General features: G+C 34.6%; 2 protein-coding genes across 4 annotated transcripts; both read left to right on the top strand.

The window, feature by feature from the left end:
• Positions 1–6: 6 nt before the first annotated feature.
• LOC21396620 (protein Brevis radix-like 2) lies at positions 7–4370 on the top strand. Its single transcript, XM_010089384.2, has 6 exons — positions 7–206; positions 310–487; positions 766–1142; positions 2678–2813; positions 3269–3654; positions 4020–4370. Exons 2-6 carry the CDS (start codon positions 359–361, stop codon positions 4096–4098), a joined length of 1107 nt encoding a protein of 368 aa, XP_010087686.1. The 5' UTR covers positions 7–206; positions 310–358; the 3' UTR covers positions 4099–4370.
• A 4668-nt stretch (positions 4371–9038) lies between these two features.
• LOC21396619 (GBF-interacting protein 1-like) lies at positions 9039–16622 on the top strand. Of its 3 annotated transcripts, none has more exons than XM_024166709.1 (11): positions 9039–9424; positions 10173–10216; positions 10906–11032; positions 11221–11344; positions 12361–12416; positions 12546–12947; positions 13524–13860; positions 13943–14204; positions 14462–14560; positions 15142–15591; positions 16153–16622. In XM_024166709.1, exons 1-11 carry the CDS (start codon positions 9250–9252, stop codon positions 16489–16491), a joined length of 2415 nt encoding a protein of 804 aa, XP_024022477.1. In that variant the 5' UTR covers positions 9039–9249; the 3' UTR covers positions 16492–16622. The 3 variants fall into 3 exon arrangements, with proteins under 3 accessions (XP_024022477.1, XP_024022474.1, XP_024022469.1); XM_024166706.1 differs by having other exon boundaries at positions 12528–12947; XM_024166701.1 differs by having other exon boundaries at positions 12361–12947.
• Positions 16623–20925: the final 4303 nt, after the last annotated feature.

Below are 20925 nucleotides of genomic sequence, written 5' to 3'. Positions count from 1 at the left end.
CCCTACTTGCCCAAATCTCTATGTCCCAATTTCCTCTAACTAGTAACTAGTACCCCTCTTTTATTTTATTATTATTATTATTATTATTTTTATTTTTCAGTTTCTTATAGAGCGAGTTTTTAGTTTTTAAGGTTCTTAGCTGGATCCGAAGACCCTTAAAAAAACCATGCCTTGCTTCCGACATTAACGGTCACTTTCTTCTCACTGTGAGCATTGGAATTTGGCCCTTCCTATATAAAAAGTTTTTACATATATATTTTTGCCTTTTTCTTTTTATTGTTCTTACGTTTGTTGAATTTCCGTGATCAGGAGGAGCTCTGATCCGTACTCTGGTGGGATTTTCGGTGAAGAATCGCAGATGTTGACGTGCATAGCGTGCTCGAAGCAGCTCAACAATGGATCTATGCACCGCCAAGACGAAGAAGATCCGGTGTCCGCCGCCGCCACTCCCAGAACAAAGCAAGCCATCAAGACTCTCACTTCTCAGGTTTTCTGTTTGCTTCCCGAGAAAATTTTGGATTTTCAAACTCTACTTTTGAAAATATGCCTAGGATCCTGTCAATGTCACCCAATAATAATTCAGGAAAAAAAGGAAAAATTTATCGAGAATCTATTTTGTCTTTATTTCTTTCCATCATTTTTCTGGGGGCCCAAGTTGCCGGGGATTCCGGATTCTTCCCTTGTGTACTAAATATTCGTAAACAACAAACAAGAAAAAGAATTACAATTTTTGTGATATTGAATTTTCCTTTTTGTTTTTCTTAGATTAAAGACATAGCATTGAAGGCTTCAGGAGCGTATAAGAATTGCAAGCCTTGTTCGGGATCCTCGCATGGAAACAGGAAGCAAAACTGCGCCGACTCCGATGCCGCATCGGAGTCGGCCAGGTTTCAATGCGGGTACCGGAGAGCGGGAAGCTCGAATTCGACGCCGAGGTTGTGGGGGAAAGAGATGGAGTCGAGATTGAAAGGGCTTTCGAGCGGGGAAGGGACGCCGGCGTCGGTGAGCGGCCGAACCGAATCGATTGTCTTTATGGAGGAAGATGAGCCCAAGGAATGGGTTGCTCAGGTGGAGCCTGGTGTGCTCATAACTTTTGTTTCATTGCCTCAGGGAGGGAATGATCTCAAGCGGATTCGATTCAGGTACTCAACTTTCGGTTTGGTTCTTGTCTAATTGTGAGCTAGGAAGTGAATATGGATGTTTTCATCGAAATTTCCGCTTGGTTTTGATCTAATTTTGAGCAATGCTGGAGTAAATAGTGAAAATCTACTCGAATTCTCTGGGATACTATTGATGAATAGTTTTTGATATAGATAACAAGGGAATTTTGTTTCTATTACCCGTATGGTTTATGTTTTAGTGACATTGAGATCAATTTTGATGTTTTTCCAAAACATCTTCACAAATTCAAAGCCTCAGCATTTCCGTGGCCGACATTTTGTTATTTCATTGTGAGAGAGTCCTTTCTGTTTGTCTGTTATCACATGCTTATGATTTGGTAGAGGTTGTTTTGGTTTGGACTTTGGACCAATTGGCATTGTCTTTCATGCATGCTTTTTTGACTTTTCCTGTTCTCCATGATGTTGAAATTGAAAACTTTGATGCATTTCCAGTGTTGCAATGTGTTTCGGTTGTGATGGTAATTGATGTTGAAACGCCAGGACACTGTCCTTTTGTCTTTGCGTTTTTACACTATAAAGACACTGGCAGTGAAATTGCACGTGAATAAGCTATATTTTGTATCCTTCTTGCCTGTGGCCCTTGTGTGGGTCTACAATACAGTAGTAGCTTTACATATTTTCAGCTTTTGTTAGTTGTTACATTTCCAATAAAGGATGTTACTTGTCATGGAGGGGCTAAAATGGTGCTAAATACCATTTCTTAGCTTCCACGTCTACGACTGGACTGTTAAATAGTAACCCCCACCATCAAAAAGAACAAAAAGAAAAGTTTCCAAGTAGGGTACTTTTTGTATCCTTTGCTTAATTTGATAGTTATTAGCGAATGATGCTTCAAGGTTTTATGCTGCTTGGGTTTTTGATTCTGCGAATCCTGCTGAAGGCAAGGCAGTAAAATGTAAACTGAGATTGATCAATGCTTGATCTTATATCAAATAATAGACGTATATTTGTTGCACATTACTTGGCTAATACCTGACCTACCTTGCTTTAGGCCTTTGTGGAATTTTCATGCACCCTTTACAACACTAGGCAAAAGCAAAAATTCAAATTACTATTTATCAAAGGAGAATGTCCGTTGTGTGGTATTATTTTATACTTGCTTCCATAGTAAAGCTGCTATTTCTGAGGAACAAAAAGCGTGAATAGCGTATGCTAGACTCTTTGGGCCCTGTTCCTTGGGGCCGCGATTCTGGATTTCCACTGATTGGTTAAAACAACAGTTTCAATTGACAAATAAAATAAACAGTGTTCCACTTGTCTCGCATGGAGCTGAATTATTGAATGGTTGTAAACTCAGTGATATGATTGTCATATAATATTCAGCTCCTTCGCAACTCACCCAGCAAAACAGAGCAAAATGAAAATAAAGAACAGCTTTTCTTGTTGTGGTTAGTCAGTTCAACTGTTCAAGAAGATAAATATATACTTGGGCGTTTTTCTAAACAATTTTCATTTGGATTGGTAAGATTTCTGATGTCATCTTCTAATTTGGTCAGCCGCGAATTGTTTAATAAATGGCAAGCACAAAGATGGTGGGCAGAAAACTATGACAAGGTCATGGAATTGTACAACGTTCAGATGTTCAATCACCAAGCAGTCCCACTTCCAACCCCACCTAGATCTGAAGAAGAGGTAAAACCACATCCTGTTTGCCGTGCAAAGTTGTTGTACGGCAACCTAAATCAATTGTTGCATAATGCTTTCTTATTATAATATGTGGACTATTTCAACTGCGTTGTCTCTCAACTATTGTCTTAAGAAGTTCATTTCAATCATGTGTCGGAGTTGGACATGGGATTAAGGAATTTATTATTACCAAGAGATAACCTCTTATAGACCTTATTTATTTACAACGAATTATTGTAATCTTGTAGATACTACAATTAAAATCTGTGGAAAATTTGTTTTCTGATAACATAAAAAATGGTCATGGTCCGCTTTGTAGATGGACAAGTGCCTCAAGATTTGCGGGGCTCAAATGGAATCAGTCTTTTTTTTTTCCCCCCCTTTTCTTTTCCAGTGAAAATATCCATTCCATTCTATATTATTTGATGTTTAACTTTAAAGTGTTTTCCCTTGTCCTTCAGAGCCCCAAGATTGAATCCGCTAGGGACAGCCCTGCAACTCCCCCTCTGGGCAAAGAGCGCCTACCCCGCAACTGCCGTCCAATGGGAATGAACTACTCTTCATCAGATTCACTTGACCCAACGCAATCACGTCTTTACAACGAGTCAGCAGCACTGGCTTCTACACCTAAACTTTCCAGCATTAGTGGGACAAAGACTGAGACATCTTCAGTTGATGGCTCCGCGAGGACAAGTTCATCTAGAGAGGCAGATCGCTCAGGAGAGCTTTCGGTCAGCAATGCCAGTGACATGGAAACTGAGTGGGCTGAACAGGACGAACCAGGGGTCTACATCACTATTAGAGCATTGCCGGGTGGAACTCGGGAACTTAGACGCGTGAGGTTCAGGTTAGCAGGTTTCCACAAAATTGAGAGTAATGAGATTTTGAATTAATTTCCCTTATTTTCAATTCCACTAGCACTCTTCATTTCAACAAAGTTAAAATTGAAAACGTGTAAGTTTCACAATTGGTAGTTTTGTCTCTGTGAGTGAAGTGGTTAAACTGAAACACCAATCTGCAAACCATGAGATTATATCTTATACAGCAGTTCATTCATATGAGACGGGCCTATTTTGGGCAATCATAACCAATTTTGTCTAGTTTAAAGGGGGTAATACGCAATGCATTGACTTTATTATTATATTTCTGAAACAAATTTATTTTTTCATTAATGCGATGGATTTTTACTTCGCTCTATAAATTATTATGCAGCCGAGAAAAGTTTAGCGAAATGCACGCAAGGTTGTGGTGGGAAGAGAATAAAGCAAGGATACAAGAGCAGTACTTGTGACTTATGGCATATCTTTGGGATGGATGTGCATGAAAAACTTTTAGGAGTACATGTGCCGTACCGTTGTACAACCTCATGAAGAAAGCATCATATGTCAACTGGGATCCTGTTACTTACATTGGTTGGATACATCATATATCATTGTGAATTGTGGATTTTTTTTTACTTTTTTTTTTTTTTCTTTCCTGGGTTGATTAGCTGCTCAAGTCTTAGTGGGATTGGGAAAATGAAAGATGGTGGGAAATATCAACTTTGTGACAGAAATTTATTCCTAGTGGTAGCATTACATAAACTTCTCATCTGATTCATATTATTTATCAGTTTTTAGTTTTATTTTTTTTTCTTTTAAAAATTTATCGTATGCTGAAACTGACCAATTGCCCAAGGTGTTTCATGTTATCTGCAATGCCATTTTCTGCACTTGCGCTTAAATTGAAGAATCATTTTCTTTCGTCTAGTGGTGCCTGCTCAAATGCCTTACATTTGATGGGAAGTAAAAAAAAACCAATTCTTCAAAAAATGAAATAAAATAAGATTAAATAAAATCAAACTGCAGCTAACGGAATAATTTCCTAAATACCCCTAAATTATGCTCGAATTCTTAAAAGGATTCATTTCACCTCTTAAACCATGTAAAGTTGTTTAAAACACCCCCTTAATTAATGTAATCTTATAAATACCCTGTAAACTATTGAGTTTGTTTCAAACTTTCAATATAATCTCGAACTTTTGAAAAATAGGGGTAAGTTGACACAAACTTAATATTGCGGATTCATTTATAAAACTATAAGTAGTAACATGTCATCATTTTGTTAGTATTATAAATAGGAGGCTATTTTGAACTAAGGTACCTAGTTTAGGGTAGGGCTGTTCATGAGTTGGGTTGGTACGAGTTTTAACTTTTTCTTCTCCCACCTTAAAGGGTGCGAGTTGCACATATTTGGCCCTAACGATGTTAAAAAAATTTCACAACCCAATAATATTTGGGTTGGGTTGGGGCGGTGCGGGGTGAGTTTGGTGGTCGATTTCAAAATTCAAAGAATCAAAGACTTAACGTTTAATCCAACATTCAAAGTTCATCACCAAATAGAAATAATAACTCCAACATTCAAACAGATAAAAATTCAAAGTTCAATCAAATATCAAACATGAAGCAAAGTAGTACACCCAACAACAAACATGAAGCAAACATAAATTAGTGTACACTCATAAATTTGTCTTAACATAAAGCAAACATAAAAGCTTAATTCAAACATGAAGAAACTAGATAGTAGAAATGAGTTGCTTGCCTAGGATTAGATATTAGAGGAGGCAAGTTAGAGCGCAGGTTGGGTTAGAGTGTGCGGGCCATTATAGGCCCAACCCACACCCCGTCCCAAAATTTCAGGCCAGACATTGAATGGGCCGAAAAAAAAATTAATACTAGAAATTGCATTTTTCGAGTTGGGTTAGGGTGGGGTGGGTTAGGCCTGCGGGTTTTGCGGGTTTATAAACAACCTTGGTTTAGGGGCTAAATGGATTGTTTTAAACACTTGGGGGCATGTTGTTTTCTCAAGAAAAACATGAAAAATTTACATTTGAGAGTGCATGAATTTAGACATTTACTCATTATTCTTGATAAATACCCTATTGTTAGTGTAATTATTTGACTAAAAAAGTTATGAATTAAGAGTAAAGGGTAAAAATCTTGACCCATGCAATTTCAAGGGGTATTTATCAAGATTATTCTTTCCTCAATGACGATTCGCTTGAAGTAACCTAATAGCGTATCATTGGCAATCTACTAGATTATTTAACCTTCCGGTTAGTATAGAAAGGCAATATGACTAGTAATTTGGTAGATTATCAATGATAACCTACCAGATTATTTATTGGTATCTACATAAAAACATCATATTAAAACAAATAAAAAAACTAGAAATAAAATTTGAAGATAATTGCAAAAATACAAAAGCATAATGTTATAACATGTAACATATAACATAAAAATTTATGCTCTTTCTTAAATTAGATTTGTATTCTTACATTTTTCTTTCAATTATTTATTTAAATGAACATTTTTTGGCAAACCAACTTACCGGTAGGCTCAGTTTCTAACAATTATATATGATCAAAATTACATAGAACTATTGATAGTTCATTTTTTGGGATAGAGCGGCTTACGGATAGAGCCAGTTTCAGATATGAGGTTGGAAAGTAATTCTTTTTTTTTTTGTCTTACTAAAGAAACTCTCTAATTTAAAAGGACAGAATTGTAAAAAAATGTTGCAAAAGTGAAGAGGCGAGTTAGGACTTAGGAATGACAAACTTCTTTAATTTCTTCACATAAATCACAACTAAGATCTTGTTCATTTCACCGATTCGAGTTTAGAATTCGCGTTTTGTTACAGTAAAAAGCTCTCAGAAACAGTCACATCTAACTTTTTTGCTACAGTAAAAAGCTCTCACATAAAGTCACATCTCAACTCGAATTAAAAACTCGAATCAGCGAATTGAACGGTAAGAATCAATAACAGAATAATATTTTTTTAAAACTGTAATAATATTTTTTGACTAAACGGTAATGAGACATATATTTTTAACATCAAAAAACTCTTCAAAAATAAAAAAAATATAATATATATAAATATATTTGAAAATGCGGTGATGAGATATTTTGATGAATGATTTAACTTTTAGTGGGTGGTTTTTTCCTTTTTGAGGAAGAAGATAGCGGGTGTTTTTGTAACCTTCGCACATGGGCTAATCTAATTACTAATCACTCATCAGGAAATTAGGGTTTGTTCGTTTGTATCTAAATTCAAAAAAAAGTTTAAACTCAAATTATAATTTTATTTAAGTTCATGTTCTTTTGTAAAATTTAGGCCCGTTTAGTTCGCTGATTCGAGTTTTTAATTCGAGTTGAGATGTGACTTTATATGAGAGATTTTTGCTATAGTAAAAAAGTTAGATGTGACTGTTTCTGAGAGCTTTTTACTGTAACAAAAGTTGTATTCTAAACTCAAATTGGTGAAATGAACAGAGAGTTTGAAGTTAAAATCTAACACTCTGTTTGGTAAGATTGAAAGAAAATAGAAGGGAAAGGAAAACTATAATGCATAAAAAATTAGAAGGATATAAAAGATTTTTTTCTCGTTTATTTCATCGATTCGAGTTTTCAATTATGGGTTTTTACAGTAGAAAGCTCTCAAAAAATGTCACATCTAACTTTTTCTGCTACAGTGAAAAGTTCTCACAAAATGTCACATCTCAGCTTGAATTAAAAACTCGAATCCGCGAAGTGAACAAAGCCTTTTTGATTTTCCCTTGACTTGCTTAGTATGATAGGGAAGAAAGAAATGAATCTACTTTCCCTTGTTTGGTCTTGGAAGTGAAATTAAAGAGATGGAAAGATTATTATCGGTGTAATTATTTTTTTGCCCAAATATTTTTTATTAATATTATTTTATAATAAAAGTATAAATAATACAATATTCAACATCAAATTAACTCAAAAAATTCATGTAACTTAAATATATATTCCATCTATATTATGCATATACACACACATATGAAATTTTCCACAAAACAAAAACCTTTTATGTATACAATACACACATATTACTAATGCAATGCTCGTGATATTATGGCTTGATTAATATTGTAATTGTTGTGACGAAAAATGGTAGCTGATTTGTTTTCGAAAAAAAAGAAAAATATTTTGACATATTTGTCGTTATTATAATATATGCGCCAATCTGATTTCTCTCCTTTCTCTCTTTTAAAAAATTTGGCTGCAATTGATAAGACAATTATTGAAAAATGATTTATCATTTCCCAATATAAAATCCCAAAATCATATATCTGCTACGAATCAAAATTTTCTTTTGATGGCTTACTATGAATCAAGTTATTTATCCAAAAAAAAAGCACCAACTTTTGGAGCCATTGGATGAAAAATGAGGACAATTCAGTAATTTAACTTCATTTAGGTAGTTATCCACATTTTTCTTCCTAAAATCTTCCCACTTTTAGAGATATTAAATATGGTGGGACCCACCAATCACAATTTCCATTCAATTTTTTTTCCTTCCCAATTTCCTTTTTACCAAACAAGCTAACTTACTAATTTCCATTCGAAAATCTCTCCAACATTTTCTTTCCTTTCACTTTTCATTCATACCAAACACACTATAAAAGTTTAAATTTTCCTTTCAACTCAAGTTCTTAAATTCAAACTCAAGTTAATGAACAATATTTTTTCTATTCTTAAAAATGCTATAACTTTTTCGTTTTAATTTCGATAGAAATGATTTTTTTATGCGTTAACAACAAATAGACGAATAAAACCCCACCCATATACCATATTAAAATTTTTCATCACCATTGAGTTTTTATTAAAATACTATATAAATATAGACTCAAATTTTGACCAACCTAAACACAAACTCAAAAAGATTCTTATCTCAAACCATAATTCAAATGTACACAACTAAACACAAATTAAGTTACAACTTCAACTCAAATTATAACTCAAATTCAATTCAAGATTTACACTTAAGTAATCATAATTCAAAAATGCAACTCAACAAACTCTTATGCTCTAATCCACATCTCACATTTAATAATACTATTATTATTTTATTAAAATAATATGAATTAAACACATATTTTTTTGAATATATAAATTAACCATTATAATTACGAAACAAAAAGCAGATGTTACTTTCCCAATTTACCTACGACCCATTAATTTCCCGCAATTTAACCGAAGAGCAAGGAATAATATCGTACCAAAACCCGCCCATAGTTGTTGAGTTTTTTTTTTTTTTTTTTTTTTTTTTTTTTTTTTTTTTTTTTTTTTTTTTGGGGTACCAAAAAAGTCATTTTGGCCTGGACTTGGAAAATTTGCCTAGTAGTAACGTTTTTCAAAACCCTCGCTTCCTTCCTTACTAGTAGTTCCTACCTCCCCCCATTTTCTTCTCTAATGCGACCCAAAACCCTAGCCTTGTTTTCTCATCTCCGTTCTTCCCCTTCTTCCTTTGGGTTTTGATTTCTCTCTCTGCGCATATATATATATATATATATCTATATCTATATCTATATACATACTGTGGTTTGTGTTTCTTGCTTTCTTTTATCGGAAAACACAGAGAGCGATAGAGAGAGATAATGGTCTCTGCCTCCCGAATCGACGGCGGGCCTCAGATACTCTCGGCGGGGGTTCGTAAGACCATCCAATCCATCAAGGAAATAGTGGGCAATCACTCTGATATCGACATATATTTGGCGCTCAAGGAAACCAACATGGATCCTAACGAAACCGCCCAGAAATTGCTAAACCAAGGTCAGAACTTTAACCCTTTCATGGTGTATTAGTTTTTTCTGGGGTTTCCCGATTCGTTTGGATGGTTCTTACTCTTTTTCTGGACAATGGTTTTTCTTTGGTCCGCTTTTTCGCGGTTCTGAAGTTGTTGTTTTTGAATGTCGGGGCGTTATGCTCGAAGTTGCAATTTTTATTTTGAAGTAGTGTTGGTTCTTGAAATTGGAGGCTAGTATAAAATAATGCAGAAAATCCGTATTTTTTTTTTTAAATTGAATGAAAAATCCGTATTTTTTTGAAATTGAATGAAAAATTCGTATTGTTGGGCGTGTTATGGTTATCGATTGTGCTAATTCTGAGTTACATTACGGTGTTCTTATGTGGGTTGTTTTGAAACTTACTGCCCATGTCTATTGATGAATGGAAAAAAAGAAAGTATCTTTTCCCTCTTTTCTCCCTCAGTTTTCAGTGGTTTTAGCTAAATTGTGATTTTTTTTTGCTGGGTATTTTCCATTGGGTTTGGGTCGTTTTTCTTTGCTAGAGCTCTAATTATGTTATTTGCTCAGTTTTCTTGCTGCTTTTGGATACGTCGTCTTAGGGTTTGCCTTAATTTTAAAGAGCCTGGTTTTCCTCCTGCTTTAGTGATTGTCTCCGTAACTCTTCCACGCCCTGTTCCTCACATAATTTTCTCGACTTCTTAGGCAATACTGTAAATTATATTTCTTTTTAACCTTATTATGATGTGTGATTTTGTTACTGTTGACTTTCTCAGACCCCTTTCACGAGGTGAGGAGGAAAAGAGACAAGAAAAAGGAGGTATAATTTGATGTATTTGTTTATTTATTTACTTTTAACTGGTGTAATTTTTATTTGTTGTTGTGGCGCTCTGCTAATGCTTTTCTTAGCCATTGTAACATTAAGATTATGTATAAATTAGTTTGTAATTGCTTGGGTAATTTATTGCTCAGCGTTCACATTCTAATGCAAGAGATCTGAACTTTGTTTAGCATATCTCCAATGTCTTAATATAAATATTGGTCAATAGCTTTTGCAGACTGGATAAAATGGCCTTAAGGTGTAGATTAAGCTGTCAGTTTTGACTAAATCTTTATTGTTATGGACGGGGGCAATTTCATCATTGGTACACCTTACTGCTTCTCTATTTATGATTAGTACTTGATGGACGGGAGGCTGGGGAAAATTTATGCTACTTTTGTCTATTTAGATAATACGAATGAACAGAATTGAAATACTCACGGGAAAAGCTGGAATTTGTTTCCTTTCTCTTTTTCTTGGAAAGAAATTGGCTAAGAATGGTTGCCATCAAAGAGGAAAACTTTGTTAGAAACTCACTGTTTTTCTGTCTTCTGATTACTTTAAGTTCTTGCAAGTTAGTGGTGTTGAAGTATCGGAATTAATATGTTTGTAAAATTCTGTTTGGAAGAAGTTTGTTTCAGGAACCATATTTGCGTCTTACTGATGAATGTTTGTGGTTATGGTCTTAGAGTGCAGGGAATGATAGTTCTACAGATCCAAGGGGACATTCTGAGGTTAAAGGTCAAGGAAGTAAAGTAAATACATTTTCTGATCGTAATGCTCGTAGAGGAGGTTATGCTCGGAATTCCTTACCTGGTAATTCAGATAGGTTTGAACTTCAAGTTTGTTTCATTGTTAATGCTTGGAATCCTTAATTTTCCCACACTATCTATTTTCTTGCTCGATTTTTTTTTTTGAAACTACTTGCGTGATATGATTGGTAGCTATTACTCTGTACAATGTTCTTTTCAACTGTTTGACAGATAGAATCATGCTACATGCAGGAGTTAGCAGAGAGTTCCGTGTTGTAAGAGACAACAGAGTTAACAGGAGTTTGAATAGAGAAGCAAAGCCTGCTTCCGCATCACCTACACCACCATCAACCTTTGAGAACATTTCTGGGAAGGGGTACACCATTACATCTCTGCCAAGTCTTAGTTTTTCGCATTTGATAAGTACTAACTGACTTGTGTCAAATTTCAAAATATTTCTTTTGGATGCTAGTATCTAATGAAGCAACATATTTGTAGAAGAATTTCTTATTGCTCCATATTCCTAAGAAGTCCAGCCAAATAAACCCTAAATATCCACATCATTTGATGAAAATTTTGAGGAATCTATACTAGTGGCACTAAAGGATAGAAGAAAAAAAATCCATGGAAAATATTAAGTTTTCTAAATATTGTATGTACATGTGATGTCCAAGGAAAACAGACGAAAGTCTCAGGTATTTAGAGGAACCGTTTCTCGACTTGTGTGGCTTGTTGACATTGTGTTATAGAAATATGCCAAGTTTTATCTTTATTTATTTATTTTTATTTGCAGTAACGAGGACATATTATTGATTTATTTCAAACGTAATATAGTTCTTGACAAATTGCAACACGCTTCCTCTACTTTGTGTAGAGTACATCACTATTAATCCAATGTCAACATGCCATATAACCGGTTGGGAGAAATCAGGATCCCTAGTATTTTCCAAATGATGTTATATATTTAACTTGTTTGGTCTTGTAGATTGGTTATATCACTAAGATACTTCAAGATTGACCGTAGGAGAATGGCCATCAGAGAATAAATGATTCTATGAATTTTGCAAGAAGAAATGAAATGAGAGATAAATGTTTATATGCAGACCCTCCTTATTGACACATGAGATAATGCTAAGGATAGTTGCTTACCTAACTGTGGACCTCGAGGAAATTACGTTTCATTTGCTGGTTAAATGATGTTTCAATAAACAATCAACAAAGGCCACCTTATCACCAAGCCTTGAATATCTAAGTTCAATATATGCTATACTTTTAGGATTAAAATTCACCATGTATTTTGATTCCTTTCTTAATATTTATTTGTTCTGAAACCACCTAGAAGTGTTTGTTTGTTCATTTATTTATCTGTTTATTTTTTTTTCCTTCTGTCAGTTCAACTGGAAGTTCTAACAGTGAAAAGCCCACTGCTAGCAAGAATTCATCTCAAGGTTTGTATGGACCATCTGATTCCCATCTTAGAATTGCCCATGATATTGAATCCACTGGCTTAGTCAGAAAAGAAGTATCTGAGGAAAAGAGGGTTACATTTTCAAGTGTAGCTTCACGTGTACAAGCAGGGAAGGCAAACAATGCCAGATCACAGTCTGCAATGGTGGCATCAAGCAGTTCTGCTATTGGGGTGTATTCCTCTTCCACAGATCCTGTTCACGTGCCATCTCCTGATTCAAGGTCTTCTGGGTCCGTTGGTGCTATTAAGCGTGAAGTTGGGGTGGTGGGTGTTCGCCGTCAGTCTTCTGACAACTCCAAGTCATCTGTACCCAGTAGTTCTTTCTCTAATTCACTCTTGGGAGGGGAGGGTTCTGCAGAAACTTTACAATCTTTCTCTACCATCTCTAAAAATGATGAAGTCGGTCAAGCTTCTGAATCTATATTGCCCAGTGTGTCGGTTAGCAGATCGTTATTAAGTAGTCATTACAGCAACAGGCAGCAGCATCAACAACCAGTCGGTCATCAAAAAGGTAAATATCAAAATGTCAATATGAACGATCTCAAAGTTTATGTAAAGACTGGTCATCAGAGAGGTGTCTCTATTAGAAAAAATTATCTTGAAAATGAACTTGTCTGTGTAAGATATGATAGTAGGAACATAATGATTCAACACAAAGTAGAAGCTTAAATTATATGTTCTTGTTAAATGTGATTCATTTCTATGGAACATGTTTTCAGTATTTTCTGGTATATTAAGAAAGATCAAATGAGCGAGAAAAACTACCAAGTATCTTGAACTGTTTTTAGCTATTTCCTTCTTTGTGAAATTTTTGCAATTAGCTCATGTTTGGTTTTTATTAATGGCCCGTTTGTTTCACGAGTTTAAGTCAATGATTCTGAATATGAATTCAAATTTTGTGAGAGAACCCATTGGTGGGAACTTTTTTAATCCAAATTTTTTGTGAGAGAAATGTACTATAGCATAATTAGAGTCATGGGCTCAAACGCGTGAAACAAACGGGCCCTGAAACAAATGGGCCCTAAGTGACTTCCATTCATGAATGCTCAAATTTCTGGTAGAGTATGAACCATTGGTTTTCATGCAGCTTCGCAACCTAATAAGGAGTGGAAACCTAAATCAAGTCAAAAGCCAAGCCTTAATAACCCTGGAGTGATTGGAACACCTACAAAGTCTGTTTCACCTCCTGCTCACAACTCTGAGGTTTCTGAGTCTGAACCGGCTAAGGTACTAGAAAAGCTTTCAAGAGTAAACATACATGAAAATCAGAATGTCATCATTGCACAGCACATTAGAGTCCCCGAGACAGATCGTTGTCGGCTGACCTTTGGAAGCTTTGGAAAAGAATTTGAGTCTGATAGTGATCTGGTTAACGGATACCAAGCAGGAGCTATAGGAGAGTCAAATGGGGAAGCTGCCTCAAGGTTGGTATAATCGCTAATTCTTTGAAGTCTTGTCTTTTTGGTGAGATGTTATTTAAAAAAATGTATATAACTATTTTTGCAGTTTGTCTGCTCCAGAGTCATCCATTGGTGATGCTTCCGGCAGCAAGCAAGTAGATTTGACTGATGAACAAATCAGAAATTCTGGATCTGATTCTCCTACATCAGGTGGAACATCCGAGAATCAATTTCCAGATAAGAAAGAGTCCACAAGCCCTCAGAACTTAGATAACTATGCAGATATTGGATTGGTTCAAGGCAACAGTCCATCTTATGCTCCTGCAGATTCACAGCAACCAGAACATCCAGAACTACCAGGTTTCTCGGTGAGTAATGTTCAGAATTGTGCAAACTTTTGGTTGCTTGCTAATGACAAGTTTTCTTTCTTTCTTTTATTTATTTTATTTATTTATATTTATATTTATTTTATTTTTTTTAAACCTTAATTGTTTCCTTATGCTGATCAGATTTTAATTTGAAAATGCTAAAGTTTTCTTATCATGGCTACGATATAGTTTTTAATTATTACATTTTCTTGTGATTGGTATTTGGTCATTCTAAATCCTTGCTGGTTCTTGAGCAGGCTTATGATTCCCAGACTGGTTATGATTTTCCATATTTTAGACCTGCATCTGCAACGGATGAAGCTATGAGAGGACAGGGCCTACCGACTCCTCAAGAGGTATGTTTTTGGTTAAACCAGTGCCATAGGCATGTTGGCATGCTAAAATCACAGCTCTACCCATTTCTGTGTCTATACCATTAGATAGGATCGTGTTTCATCTCTCTCTTTTAACGTATGTGTGGAGCTGTTTGTAAATAGCTTTTGGGAGTTTCTCTACACCGTGTCCTCTTTTTTTTTCTTTTGTAGTGCATATGCTGATACAAAATTAGTGATTTTCTGCCGCTCTCCGTATGGCTCTATAAAGAAAAATGCATCTGAAATGAATTATACATTTTGCTTGTTTACTTCCTCTAGACTTTGAGGGAATGAATTTCTTTCAGTTGCTTTTGTTTATGAAATCTGTAGGTCATGGTTTTGCCTTGTTATACTCTTTACTGCATAAATGCTACCTGAGATAATGCAAGCATATTATATCTGTATATCCATGCGTATACGTGTAAAGCACATACGACACTGGGGATCTGGCAAGTGGCTCCTTTTTACATGACAATTAGAGATCATGGTTTTGTTTTTACTTTGTTCCTTCATAACATGCTTGTTTAGAAGAGACTGAACTATTTTACTGGTTTTGATTGTAGGCCTTCAGTTCGCATAATACTAACAGCGTCCCTACAACAATTTCTATGGTACAACAGCAACAACAACCTCCTGTGGCACAGATGTATCCCCAAGTTCATGTTTCCCATTTTGCGAATCTCATGCCGTATCGCCAGTTCTTGTCTCCAGTTTATGTTCCACCAATGGCCATGCCAGGCTACTCCAGTAGCCCTGCATATCCTCACCCATCCAATGGCAACAGTTATCTGCTGATGCCTGGAGGCGGCACTCATCTAAATGCCAACAGCCTCAAGTATGGAGTTCAGCAGTTTAAACCTGTCCCTGCTGGAAACCCAACAGGGTTTGGAAATTTTTCTAATCCAAATGGCTATGCTATCAATACTCCTGGTGTGGTTGGGGGAGCCACTGGTCTTGAAGATTCATCACGGATCAAATACAAGGATGGCAATCTTTATGTTCCCAATCCACAGGTGTGTAAAGAACTGGTGATAAAAAGGATCTATCTTATTCATTTCGATGTGTCATTGGCCCAAGTTAATTAAAGTAGGTCTGACTTGAGTTAAAATCATGAAGGGCCTGTTGTTTCGTATACTTAAACTCAAATTATTGATTCCGCTACAGTGTTTTTCTCTCACAAAAAATTTGAATTTCAAATGTCAGAATCAAGAATCATGATTTGAGTATACTTTCCAAACATGCCCTAAAAGACGGTTCCAATATTCATAAACATCCCAGTGCGCTATTAGAAGTATCATTGATGAAAGCAAGTTAGTAAAAGATGTACAACTAAAGAAAACAACATGTGCAGAATGTAGATCGTTTTTTGCCGACTTTTGTATCTTCTTAGCATGTCAGCCAAATGATATACGTTCTTCATTATCGGTTCATCCTAACTAATGTTTAGACTTCTCGTCTTGTCCAATGGATAATGAAGTTGTGGATGTGACAAGAATTGTATAATATCTTGGAATTGTTGGTATGCATTTTTAGTTGGAAGTCATTAACGTGTTTCATTTTTCTTGGGACGATAGGCTGAGACATCTGAGATGTGGATTCAGAACCCAAGGGAGCTTCCGGGCTTGCAATCAACTCCATACTACAACATGCCTGGACAATCTCCTCATGCTGCTTATTTGCCATCTCATACTGGTCATGCTTCGTACAATGCAGCTGCAGCACAGTCTTCCCACATGCAATTCCCGGGTTTGTACCATCCTCCTCAGCCTGCTGCAATTGCCAATCCACATCATTTAGGCCCTGCAATGGGCGGTAATGTAGGCGTTGGCGTTGCTGCCGCGGCTCCTGGGGCACAGGTTGGTGCATATCAACAACCTCAATTGGGTCATCTCAATTGGACAACAAACTTCTGAAAAAAAAGGTGAATCTAACCCCTGGGTCGTAAGGGATTGTGGAGTAGCTATAAAGAAGGTTTCTCATCTTTGAAATGAATAACTCATAATTTTCTAATTAAAATGCATTATCTGCTGTTTAGTTTTCAATATTCTTGATTTGCTTCATACGCATGTCCCCTCTTAATTTACATTTCACGAACGAAAAACTAAAAAAGAAAAAAAAAATTAAAGAGCTCTCTTTTATTTTTCAATATGGCAGGATCCTAATTCATGCTATTTATAATTTGGGCTCATACCAAAATCCGTTTTCGTTTTTAAAAAAATCATATAAATGGCTGCTTTTAACCACTTTTTTTGATAAATGGCTGAACTTTTTATTTTATTTTTATACAAATGGCCTAACTTTTTTATTTTATTTTAACAGAATGGTTGGTTTTTTTCAGTAGTTAATCAGGAATTGATCGATTCATTAATTATAATGCACTAATGATTTATTAATAATAACACATGATTGTAATTGATTAATTTTAATTGATTTCAGTTGATTATTAACTAATATTGATTAATAATGAAAAATCATTTACTTAATCAGTAGTAATTTTAAGTCATCAATGATTGATTGTTAATAAGTCAACTAGTGATTGACTGGTGAATTAATTGGTGATTGACCATTAAGTTAAATAATTAGTGATTGATCATTAAGTTAAATAATTGGTGATTAACCACTAAGTTAATATATAAAAAAAAGGCCATTGGTAATTTTACAAAACTTTGGTTTTCTTTAAAAATTTTTTAGAAGAAGGCTATTTGCCTCTTTATCCTAATCTGTTGTTCCTTGTATTTAAGCCATTGTTCTTTTGGCCCTTTTTTTTTTCTCTTGCAGTTTGTTTCTAATTATTTTTTTTCGCTGGAAGTTTCTAATTATAAAATTGAAAATAGATTTTTGAAAAATTGATCAACCTTGGAATTTTTTGAGAAAATTCAAACAGTATCCCCTCAATTTTGTCTAAATACAACTTTTACTCATAAGTTTTTTAAAATATAAAAAGTATTCACTCTGTTTTTAAAAACAGACAAATAGTATCCTTTCTTTAACTTTTCTGGTTTTTTATTTTTATTTTTATTTTTTTAAAATGGCCAAATTATCTTTACATATCCTAAATATTATTTAAATTTGTTATGGGTTATATCAGCTTCTAAACACCACTCTTAAATTTTCTTAAATTTTTTTCTCTGTTTTTTTTTTTGAAGTGGCTATCTTAAGAAATTTGCAGCATCGACTTGACAAATTTTCTTAAAGGATGCAAATTTTTTGTCACATAGTACTGGACAATCCTAACAAGTTGATTTATTACACACTATGAAATATACTTTCACCTCAAATTAGTAAATAAATTTGTCATATTTTGCCAAATAGAGTTAAAAAAAAAGAATTACATCTTTTTTCATAAAAGATTTCACTTTCTTATTAAAATGAATAAAAGAAAAAAAAAGTTCAAATTGGTGTGTAAATTTTCTAGGAGGTTTACTAAAAAAAAAAAAAAGTTATTGGCACAAATGGTTCTTAATTTATTTAGTAAGTGACAGTTTAGTTTTTTTTTTTTTTTTTTCGACAAATCGATCCCTAACCTTTTAAAACAGGTGTAATCTGGTCATTTTTGTCCAAAAGCTAACGACCTAATGCACATGACTACTCACATGACCCAGATTGTTAGGATATATGTATAAAAACACTTGTAAAAACCCAAATGAAAGTCATAAATTGAAGAACCTCATGGGTAATCCCTAGAACACCATCTTCATCTTCATCCTCTTCTTCTTCTCCTTTTTTTTCATCTTCTTCTATTGGCGATTTGTCCTGAAATTGCAAGAAGTTGGAAGCGAACCTAGAGATCTCACTGACCGCTCTGTTACTATTACTGAAGAGAAGTGTGAGGCCGCTCTTGAAGCTCCTGCCGATCTCTGCCAGATCGTTCTGAATTCCAATCAGAGCCTCCGATTCCGCCTCCAATCCCGGCGAATCATCGGCGGTGGCTGGTGGAGGAGCGAGAAAAGTTGCCACGCCACAGAGTTGGCGGCTGATGGTCTGCCCGATTGCCGACAAGTCCTCCTTCACGCCAGCAGGGCTGCTTGCCGGCGACGCTGGCGTGGACTGTTGTGGATCGTGAGATTGAAGCGATTTGAAGAGCCAAGACATTACGAGCTACAAGCGATTCGAGCTACAAGTATTTTTGCACATATCCCAACAATTTGGGTCATGTGGGTGGTCACGTGCATTGGGCCGTTAGCTTTTAGATGTATCTTGATGGAAATGACCATATTACATCTGTTTGAAAAGGTTGGGGGTCGATTTACCAAAAAAAAATTAGGGACCAAATTGTCACTTACTAAATATGTTGAGGACCATTTGTGTCAATAACTAAAAAAAAAAAAAAAAAAGAAGAAAATCTAAGAGAGGTGCTTAAAAAAAATTGGCATAGCCCAACACTGTTGGATAGTTTATGAAATATTTAAGGATAATTTAATCATTTTAAAAGAATTAAATCTAAAAAGTTAAAAGAATGGATACTTTTTGTATGAGTTAAAAAACACATGGGATATTATTGAATTTTAGAAAACTCAAAGATAAAAGTTGTATTTAGACAAAACTGAGGAAATACTTTTGGATTTTCTCAAATTTTCTCGAATTTTTCTGAAACGTTATCAACCCCTACGTTTTATTTTTTAATGCCGTTAAATATTCTTGAAGTTGTAGTTCACGTGAAGGAACTTGATTATGTGGTTACTTTCGTTGAACTTTAAAAATTTATTATTAATCTAACTCTATACCCCAAAATTATATATAAAAAAAAACATTAAGTGCAAGAACTGATCGATGAAAAGAGATAAATACAAAGGGATTGATGACTGAAAAACCTGTAATGGACTGACAAAGTATCAAGTATACTTGTTTTTGATAGAAACGACAAAGTATATATATATATATATATTTCTTTTTGCTGAATAAAACGACAAAGTATATTTGTTAACCATGAATCCGTTTCTCTGAATCTCTTGTTTGAGCAAAAAAAAAAAAAAAAAAAAAAAAAAAAAAAATTTTTTTTGAAAAAAAAAAAAAAAAAAAAAAAAAAAAAAGACAAACCATGAATCCGTTAAAAAAGAAAAGAAAGAAAGAAAAGAAAAAGAGGAGATTCTGGATGATGATGTACTGTATGTTCTCTTTTCTACACAGAGAGTCTATTAGAGACGAGACGAGCATCATTCATGAAAAAGAGTCTTGAAATTGCGTCATTCTTGTCTTTGTAGGTCTTATGACCGTATATCTTGGGATTGCCAACTCTTTTCTTTTTCTCTTTTTGAGATTTCACACACATTATTCATTCCCCTTAACGCAGCCCCAAACCCAAAACAAAACAAAGGCCAAGTCCCACTCCCACTTCAACTTGATGATTCCTCCTCTTTACTAATTACTCTTCCATGCTTCTTCCATTCCAAAAGCAATGATTAGTCACTACCTTCTATTTTCAGTTTGTTTTGTTTACAAGTTACCCAAGTCAACTTTGCTTTTTTAAATTTTCAGACTTATCTTTTTTAGGTAACAATAATCTAATTTACTTAACCAAACCAAACCTAACTAGTAAGTTAAGCCTAAAATCAAAAGTTTCTAGCTTGATAGTAATTGACAAGCGTAATGTTTTAGAAACCATTTAGTTACCGATTCGAATTTTTAATTTGAGTTGAGACGTGACTTTATATGAAATTTTTTTACTGTAACAAAAAAAATTAAATGTGATTGTTTCTGAGAACTTTTGACTGTAACAAAATTTAAATTTTAAACTCAAATCGGTGAAATGAATAGAGCCTTAGTATCTTTCAATTTTTGGTTGTTACTCCATTTGTAAATTGTTCTTCTCAATGAATGGAATGTTTTAGCATGTTAATGATGTTATAGTGCAGATATAACATTATATGTCATGAATGATCAAAAAAAAAAAAAAAACTTTAGATGCCATGAATGGTCCTCTTCCTATAAACAATCCTAGAGAGAGAGATTCTGATAAAAACTAACTGGGAAATTGATGAAGCAAAGGTTTTTTTTTTTTTTTTTGATGAAAATTGATGAAGCGAAGGTTGCACGTGCAAGGGTAGGGCCTGAGACGGAGTGTCAGTCATTCGTTGCAGGTGGTCCTTTCCCACGCATGCTCTGTTTTAATCTCTCTCTCTCAATGCCATTGAAGAGGAGAGAGGGGAAAAGGGGGAAAAAAAAAAGTTCCTCTTTCTTTTATGAGAATTTCTTCAGTAATCCGTTCAAACGGTAGTTTTTATTTTTATCTGTTGAATTTAATTAAATATATATATAAAATAAATAAATTTTAATATAAATTTAACAGTTAACAAATAAAAAATTAGTGATAGACTAGAGAAAGTTCTATCTTCTTTCTTTCTCTATTC

Source organism: Morus notabilis, unplaced genomic scaffold, assembly GCF_000414095.1.
Source record: "Morus notabilis unplaced genomic scaffold, ASM41409v2 Scaffold449, whole genome shotgun sequence".
In the NCBI taxonomy this organism is placed as follows: Eukaryota; Viridiplantae; Streptophyta; class Magnoliopsida; order Rosales; family Moraceae; genus Morus; species Morus notabilis.
The sequence above is the reverse complement of the archived record's forward strand: the minus strand, read 5'-3'. Positions and strand labels throughout refer to the sequence as shown.